General features: G+C 38.6%; 1 protein-coding gene and 1 non-coding gene across 2 annotated transcripts; one reads left to right on the plus strand and one right to left on the minus strand.

Moving 5' to 3' along the window:
• Positions 1-259: 259 nt before the first annotated feature.
• On the plus strand, positions 260-4,761 carry LOC121791522 (cytochrome c1-2, heme protein, mitochondrial-like). Its single transcript, XM_042189451.1, has 8 exons — positions 260-402; positions 1,077-1,145; positions 1,572-1,792; positions 2,824-3,103; positions 3,198-3,269; positions 3,976-4,073; positions 4,130-4,250; positions 4,346-4,761. The coding sequence occupies exons 2-8, from the start codon at positions 1,086-1,088 to the stop codon at positions 4,460-4,462; spliced, it is 969 nt and encodes a 322-aa protein (XP_042045385.1). The 5' UTR covers positions 260-402; positions 1,077-1,085; the 3' UTR covers positions 4,463-4,761.
• A 2,631-nt stretch (positions 4,762-7,392) lies between these two features.
• On the minus strand, positions 7,393-7,499 carry LOC121791525. The gene has a single exon (XR_006048593.1). It is a non-coding gene; the product is annotated as a small nucleolar RNA R71 (small nucleolar RNA).
• Between the last annotated feature and the right edge of the window lie 1,044 nt (positions 7,500-8,543).

Below are 8,543 nucleotides of genomic sequence, written 5' to 3' on the forward strand. Positions count from 1 at the left end.
AAAAATTAAAAAATTCGGTTTTCCGTGGGCTCGTCCGTCGGTTTCCCATAACAGCGGACGAGCCGACGGACAGCGCGACGGATGACCGCTTTATCCGACGGACGAGGGGTCGTCTGTTTCGCGCTCGCCGGTCGCTCGTCCGCCGGCTCGTCCACTATTGTGGATGCTCTTGGAGGTACGAGTACCATTTTTTAATCTACATTTGTGCGACCATTGCTGATGCCCACTTAAAATCTCCACTGATAAACAAAGTCTAGATTTGCTATTAACCGTCACTGAGGCCCAATAACTTTTATTTTTATCTTAAAAACTCCAAACTCAGATATTAATTTCACGTCGTCGTCTAGCTTCTTCGTATCATCGGATCTCACATTCGCCGCCGTGGGATTATCGTTTTTTTAGGTGAATTTTCTCCTCCAGCTCTATATTTTGTTATATTTTTTTTTCTTATTTTTTCTTTCTCTCCCGATTTTCGTCTTGCATTTCTACACGTTGGTAGGTTAATATTTCAGATTCAATTAGGGCTATGGTACTTTATATGGTTGCTGCCTTTGCTGCTTCTGTTTTAAGATGATGATTGGTGTTGTTTAATTCGCGTGTTTGAATTTAGAAACAATTGCATGAGTTGCAGTCAAATTGAGAGTATACCATCTCCCATTGTTATTATTGCCATCTTCAGTTATCGTACTGGCTGTTTGTAGAAATACTCAATTAGGGTTTTTCTAAATTACATGGACTAGATCCAGTACAGTGATTTAGTGGAAATGTTGCTCATTTGGTGGAATTATGGCTTTCTTTTGGTATCGAGAGTGGTAATATGTTTTAGTAATAGCGAAGGTTGTATGCACACATTGGATAATCTCTCCGTTTAATGTTCCCCTAGAAGGGAGATGTTAAATACTCCGTACATTGTTTATTTTCTATCATAGTAATTCAAATTTTAAAATATTCTAGCTTTGTGTTTTGGCCCTTGAATGGATATTTCCTGTTAATGAGACTATGCGCATGCCTACTGTGTCTCTCGGATTAGTTCAAGCTGAACATCTTCCATTCTGTTCTTTTATTTCGATAAACAGGGAGATAAGATGTTTGGGGGCAGAGCTCTCCGCCGGCTGCTAAGAGAGAGACTTCAATCACAAAACACTGTATGATTCTCTTTCTTGGTTAAATTTTACCGTTGTTCTGTCTGGATAGTTTCTCATTTTCTACAATGCAATGTAAGGTTGGTGAAATCATTCCTCTGGTCCCAACAACAGATATTGAACATATGTGCAAAATCTGCTCATGATTGATAGTTGATTGGGTTTTGTTCCATTCTTGCTGAACTTGTGCAATGAATGCATCCGTTCATTTCTGAAATTCTATAAATCTGTTATCATAGTCTATGGGAAACCTGATACACAACTTCTTTTCTCTCACAAAACCTTAGGTTCAAATTTTCTTTTTCCTGACACGGAACTGAGAAATTCTTTCTTTCATTTTCTTTCGCATAACCATCGTCTAGGCAATTTCTGAATTAAGTGCTTAAAAGAAATGCTGAAACGGCGATGCCAATATTTTTTTGCCTTCAGGTATCTCCAGTTTTGTCATCTTATATTTCTAAGAAAGGGCAGGAAGCAGTTGGATCTGCCACCGCTAAGTCGTGGAGGGTATTGGCTCTATGTGGGGCAGGTGTCTCAGGGTTGTTAAGTTATGCAACAATAGCATCTTGTGATGAAGCTGAACATGGTTTGGAGGCTGCCACCTATCCTTGGCCACACAGTGGCATTCTAAATTCATATGACCATGCTTCGTAAGTTAATCTGTAGCTTTCTCAAGTTCTTTTTTTGTACTCTTTATAAGAACTGAATATCGTCAGTTCTGCATTCTCTGTTGCCGATATAAACGAAATGGTTTTGTAACTTGATTGAGTTAATTTTTATGTGTCTATTTGCTTATAGATTCGTTCTTGTAAAGATTTCTCTTTGAAATAGTGGGACTACAATATGTTTGGAACCAACTCATTGTGTTACATAACCTCTCGGCACTTATTATCCTTATATTGGTTTGCAACCAGTTATCAGGATTTTGCACTGCGTCAATCTTTTGTAGTTGCTTTCAACCTATATGTATCTCCTATAATATCAACTTGGTTAATGGAGGCCTATCAACGCTGTTCTTCCCCCCGCCTTTGGTACTTGACAGTGTGGAAAAAGTTGTATTTGGGCAGTCCATTTTCTATATTTTCTCCTTGTGTGTGTGCTGTATCTTTCTGTTCTTAGGGTATGATCAACCCAAGTATCTTATTTTTAATAATTAATGATGACCAGCTTGATGTCCAAATTGTACTATGCATTCTGCAAAAAGACAACCCCATATTCTCATTCAAAAATACTCTTTCCTTCAACATATACTTGACCACTAGAAGGTACCAACTGAAATTAGAAGGGGACATAATGTTTATTTGATCATGATTAATCTAAGAAAAGAAGATGGAATTTTAATGAACTAAACAAACTATTTGCTCCTATACCAGTATATAGTTGCAATGTGCATTTAATTTCTGCCTTTTGTTCGGTTAATGTTCTAGTGCTTTGTGCTGAAAGTATTCTCTGTTGTAACTGTAAGCACTGCAATAACATGTATATTATGTAGTTATGTTTTTATCAACTTATGAGATACTTATCCCATTTAAATCTAATGGTTGTCTTTATCTGTTCTACCAAATATTATGAATTAGTTTTTACTATTGTGATTGGATTTCATCCTCTTCTCCATTGAAATGCTTAAATGCTTTTCATTTCACATTGATTTTAAATTAAGATGTCTTCGCCATTATAACAGGATTCGGCGTGGTCACCAGGTGTATCAACAAGTTTGTGCCTCCTGCCATTCAATGTCCTTAATTTCATTCCGCGACTTGGTAGGTGTTGCATATACAGAAGAAGAAACTAAAGCTATGGCTGCTGAGATTGAGGTAGTTGATGGGCCAAATGATGAGGGAGAGATGTTTACTCGTCCTGGCAAGCTCAGTGACCGGTTTCCTCAGCCATATGCAAATGAACAAGCAGCTAGGTTTGCTAATGGTGGCGCTTATCCTCCTGATTTAAGTCTTATAACCAAAGTATTTTCTACCACTCCGGGCTCTCCCTCATTTCTTTATCCTTGGAATTTCATGTCCTCATCTCTCCTAATTTTTTTTCCTTTTGCCTCTTTAGGCTCGCCACAATGGTCAAAATTATGTGTTTGCCCTATTGACTGGATATCATGACCCTCCTGCTGGTGTTACAGTAAGTTTTTCTGGTTCATATTTGATTTACCTTGTCCAATATTATAGTATTGAAGAATCTGTGTGACTGTGTCTAAAATGACCTCGTTTTAGTATAGAGTTTATCGAACATTAGTCTGTATTTGGCAACTGTCAGCTCACCAAGTGGATTAATATGTTCATTGCTACCCTTCCCACTTTAAACTTACTATTGTGCTCCTTTTTGTTTTATTTTCTTCTTCTCTTTTGATAGGTCGGGTGGCAGGGCGTCTTTTTATGCATTTGGTCATCCTTACCACCACCAGCACTCTTTTTACTTCTTACATCCTGATTCATAGCTTAATTAGTGTTAACAGAACTTTCAAACTGTTACGGCTCGTACCTAAACTTTGATCTGAAGCATTCCTTATATTACGTGGTCCTGTCCTTGGATTTTTGTTTAATTATTCTAGTGGTTTTGAGTACTTCAAATGAATCTCCAAATGTAGTCAGCTGATGTTAAAAATCATTTTAGAAGTAGTTCTGTGTTCATGTCATGTGTCCTGAGTACATGAGACTGCCATGCATATTTTTGAAAATAAACAATTATTCTTTCATTTTATTTGTAGATTCCGGTTTGGAATATCTTTGTAAATATCCACAATTTGTGATTGAACTTTAATTGCCATTACTGATGATTGGGAATTTATATATGGGATTCTAAATGCCAAAAGTATTTGCCTTTTTAGATTCGTGAAGGATTGCATTATAACCCTTACTTCCCTGGTGGAGCTATTGCTATGCCAAAAATGCTTAATGATGGTGCCGTTGAGTATGAGAAGCTCAGGTAAAATCCCTAATTATTTTCCTTGCGCTTAAGCACATGTTTGTATCGAGGTACAGGCCACATTCCCATTTCCCGTATCATGCTTATCTCTTTATTTGCTATCTTCCGCAGATGGGAAAAGATGTTGTCACATTTTTAACATGGGCCGCAGAGCCTGAAATGGAAGAGCGAAAACTGGTAATGTTTCAATAACAAATATTGCAAAGACTGTAAACACCACGAGTTTTCGACCTCTTGTCTTACATATTGGCATTGCTAAACTGAAACCACAGATGGGATTCAAATGGATATTCGTTCTATCACTCGCACTTCTTCAAGCTGGTTATTATAGGCGCATGAGGTGGTCTGTTCTCAAGTCTCGGAAGCTGGTGCTTGATGTTGTGAACTAGATTTCCTCAACTTCCGTGTTAGAGGATCGACTATCTGCTCGTCTTTGTGCTAGTTTATTCATAAATCGGCAGATTTTTTTCCAGGCTGCGCGCAGATTTGTAGCTTTTCCATTTTGTTGGTGAATAATGAAATCTTACTAGGGAAAAGATTTCTTGTTTTTTTCCAGCTGCTTTATTGTTTGGATTGCTGTATGAAAAATGAGAGATATAGAGAACGAGATGCCTGAAAGTCCAACTCCGTGTAATAACCCAGTAATACTATTTTTCTCATTTACTTGAGCAAAATTTTCATTGTATTATTTGGGGTTTATTTAATCACATTGGATGCTACCGGTTTTGAAATAAGGCTCCTCCTAATTAAGTTGTACTATTCTTTGTCATTCACCTAAAGCTTTATCCTAATTATCAAGAAATATATGCTTGAATGCTCCTATATTAGTAACAAAATATTCTTATGGTCCCGAAAATCACCCATCTTTTATCAGTAGTTATTAGGTTCGTTCATCAAATCAGTTCATTTTTAATATTTAGAAGCTTTTTTACTAGTTAATTTATTAATGATGTGAATCTCATTATCTATTAATTGTAATTCAATTTACTTTTTCTTTTCTTATATGTTACTACTAACTTTATATTGTTAAAATTCATATTATTTGCAATCTTTCGATTGATTCAAACCTAAAGGGGAAGGGTATTGATGCGAATCAAACTGTACATTTTATTCCTCTAACTTTACATGATTTATATAGTTTGATGCTTGCAAAAGTATGTGTTATGGTGTAGGAATGAAGCCTGGATGGTGAAAAAGTTGTGCAAAAATTCCCCGATCTGCCCAGAAAGCTCTCAAAGGGAGGCACCCGTCCGGGTGTATTTTTATGCCTGCTAATTCCACCCGGCCGGGTGCAATTTTTATTACACGCGGAGTCCAGAACGTTTCACCCGACCAGGTGATATTTCAGTTGCACAATTCCACCCGTCCGGGTGTAGTCCGCAATGCATGAGGAGTCCAGAACGTTTTCACCCGACCGGGTGATTTTTCAGTTGCAAAATACCACACGGCCGGGTAGTCCATTTTCAACTGCAACTCGGCAGTTTTCCTTGGCGGTTGAGGGGAGAAAAAAAGGAGAGAGAAAGGAGAAAAATCAGACGGATTGGGGCAGGAAAAAGAGAGAAGAGGGAGAAAGAAAGGAGGAAGAAGAAAAGGAAGAGTTCCGGCCAACATTCCGACGATCCGTCTTCAAATCCCAATTCCACTCAACGAGAGCATGCTTCCTATGGTTTTAATTGCAAATATCACCATGTGGTTAGGCTAAACTCTCTATATTACTCCAAGTTGTAATCTAGGCTTTGTATGGATGTTTCTACACTATTGAATTCATGTGATTTGATACCATCAATGTGATTAATGTTTATACACTATGTTTTTTGCTAATAATGTAGTGTTGTTATTTCCTTTGCTATTGTCTCTTTAACATAGTTTAGGATTGATTGATTGTTGGTATACTATTGAATTAGAATTGTTTAAAGGATAATTTGATAGTGGATTAAGTAGGTGATTATAGTAGATGTTTATTTCTCCCGCGCTTCCACATGAGTTTATAGACATTGAAAATTGGTTCATAGGTTATGTGTTCAGTTAATTGTGAACTACTCATCGCGTACATGTTCAGTGTACGTGATTAGGCTGATGTTTTAATCCCATCATATGATTTATTGTAAAAGGTGTAGAACAATACAAGCCTAGCGAGCAACTTGGAGTGACATATTTTCCTATTTGAATAGTCTTTCTTAGTTAACTTGTAGCTTAATTTTGTCATCGACTTTTGGAAATCAAAACCTTCTAAACAAATCACTTTTTAGTATGTGTTTTCTACGTCTTAGAATTAAATAATCAATTCCTTCCCTGTGGATCGACACTCGAAGTATTACATTCGACGCTGTATTCTTGCAGTATTGCTGTAATATTAGAGCTATTTTATTAAATTTGTGTGATCTTACACTTGATAATTGAACTCGAAAATTTACACATCAAGTTTTGGCGCCGTTGCCGGGGAAGGCAATAGATTGTTTAACTTCTAGTTTGTTTATTTGTGTTATTTTATTTGATCTTTCTTTTTATTTTGAAGGTACTCATTTCGTTTTCTTGGGAGGTGATAGTCATCTACCACGTCTGGACTTGAAGACGAAGGAGTATATTTTCTATGTGATTTTTTCCCCAACTCTTAGTTTAGGTAGTTTAGTTTTTCACTTAAGCACACACTTTTTATAGTACTTACCCCGAAGTTGTCGAGAGGTCTCACTTTCGGTATTAGGTAATATATTGTGTTTGTGCTTGGTGTCTTTTCTGTTGCGCAGGTATTAAAAAAACAAAAAGTGAATGCACACGCGATCACAGGGTACACCACCGTTTGGATTACTCTGTTATCAAAGAAGGAGAAAGTTTAGAGGTTCAGCGTTTGAGATTTATCCGGACTACCCGAGTCCAATCAGAAATAACCGACTCTTTGGTGAAGAAAGGGAGGATTATCAGGAGCCAGTTGTTGAATCAATGGCAGAGAACAATGAGATTCCACCACCCGTGGGATGGTGACACTCTTAGATCGGGAATTGAGTACCCGGGGGAGTTTGCTTATGCAAACGACAACGTCAATATTCCACCTCACTACATTAGTTTGGTGAATGGAGGAAATCTTTTCCACGGACAGGATGATGAAGATCCGGTGAGTCATCTTAATGCCTTTTATGAATTGACCAACTCTCATAGACCTCCAAATGTGGAGCACCATCGGATTAAGAGGGCATTATTTCCGTTCTCATTGAGGGAGAAAGCAAGAGCGTGGTATGATTCATTACCGGGCTACAACATAGCAACATTCTAAGAGTTGAAGTCGTTGTTTCTTTTGGAGTACAACTCTCCAATGAAGATCGAGAAGTTGAGAGAGGAGATCACCTCATTCCGACAGAAATATAATGAGTCTTTCGCAGAAGCTTGGAAGAGATTCACAGAAATGCTAAGGAAATGCCCAAGTCATGGTTTAGCTCCGGGGCATGACCTCTTGAAGTTCTACAAAGGACTCAACAATGAAGGCACGGGATTAGTCACAGCGGGCTCAAATGGGAACTTGGATGATCTCACTCATGATGAAGTAAGAGCCTTGTTTCAAAGGTTGGCAAATAATCAAAGAAATTGGCATAATCCAAGAAGAGCGGCTGAGAAGGCAGGAGATACATTTGGTGCTACTAAGGATGCTGAGAGAGTGACAGCAATCGAGGCTCAATTGACGGATATAAGTACTCAAATGTCTTCAATGACAAAAGCAGTGAAATCTCTTCAATTGACTGCTCAACCTCAAGCAGTGACTGTGATGAAGTGTGGGTTGTGCCAAGGCGGACATCATACTGATCAATGTCTAAGTCTTCAAGGACCACCAGTGGAGGACGTGAATTACATAGGTAACAATCGTCAAGGGTTCAACCAAGGCAACCAATACAACAATCAGCAGAATTGGAGGCCTCAACAAATAAACTGGAATCAAGCTGGTCCTAGCAACACTTCGGGGACTCAATGGAGGAACAACACTCAACCTCCGGGTTATGAGAAGAAGCCATCAGTTGAGGATCAATTGGGACAGATTCTCTCTTTTATGACTAAGAGTCAAAAGGAGAATGAGAACTTCAAAGATAAAACGGTGGAAAAGTTTGGGCAGATCGATGCTACAATGAGAAATCTTGAGACTCAAATTGGACAGCTTGCTACGGCATCATACACAAGGATTTCTAATACCATCCCAAGTAATACAGTGCCCAATCCGAGAGGTAATGAACAGTGTAAGTCAGTGATTTTGAGAAGTGGTCGCGAGTTGGATTCGACACCATTAATGGACGGCCAAGGTACTTCCGGCATCTCACACGCAGGGGCGGATGAGATGTTAGGCTTGCATTCCTCGCACGCAGGGGCGGACGAGGCATGTAAGGGAAGTCCCGCGTTGGTGTAGGGGGCCCAACATGGTCAAGAACAGGCTGCATCCGGCAGCAAGGAACATGGTGAAGAATCCGATTCAAGTGGAAAGTTTACAGTAGA

Source organism: Salvia splendens, unplaced genomic scaffold, assembly GCF_004379255.2.
Source record: "Salvia splendens isolate huo1 unplaced genomic scaffold, SspV2 ctg839, whole genome shotgun sequence".
In the NCBI taxonomy this organism is placed as follows: domain Eukaryota; kingdom Viridiplantae; phylum Streptophyta; class Magnoliopsida; order Lamiales; family Lamiaceae; genus Salvia; species Salvia splendens.

What these genes read in the sequence shown, in the direction of transcription:
- LOC121791522 (XM_042189451.1), top strand. Translation starts at nt 1,086, where the DNA reads ATGTTTGGGGGCAGAGCTCTCCGCCGGCTGCTAAGAGAGAGACTTCAA. An exon ending in GACTTCAATCACAAAACACT is followed by an intron (nt 1,146 to 1,571) that starts GTATGATTCTCT and finishes TTTTGCCTTCAG; the next exon opens with GTATCTCCAGTTTTGTCATC. An exon ending in GTTGAGTATGAGAAGCTCAG is followed by an intron (nt 4,074 to 4,129) that starts GTAAAATCCCTA and finishes ATCGAGGTACAG; the next exon opens with GCCACATTCCCATTTCCCGT.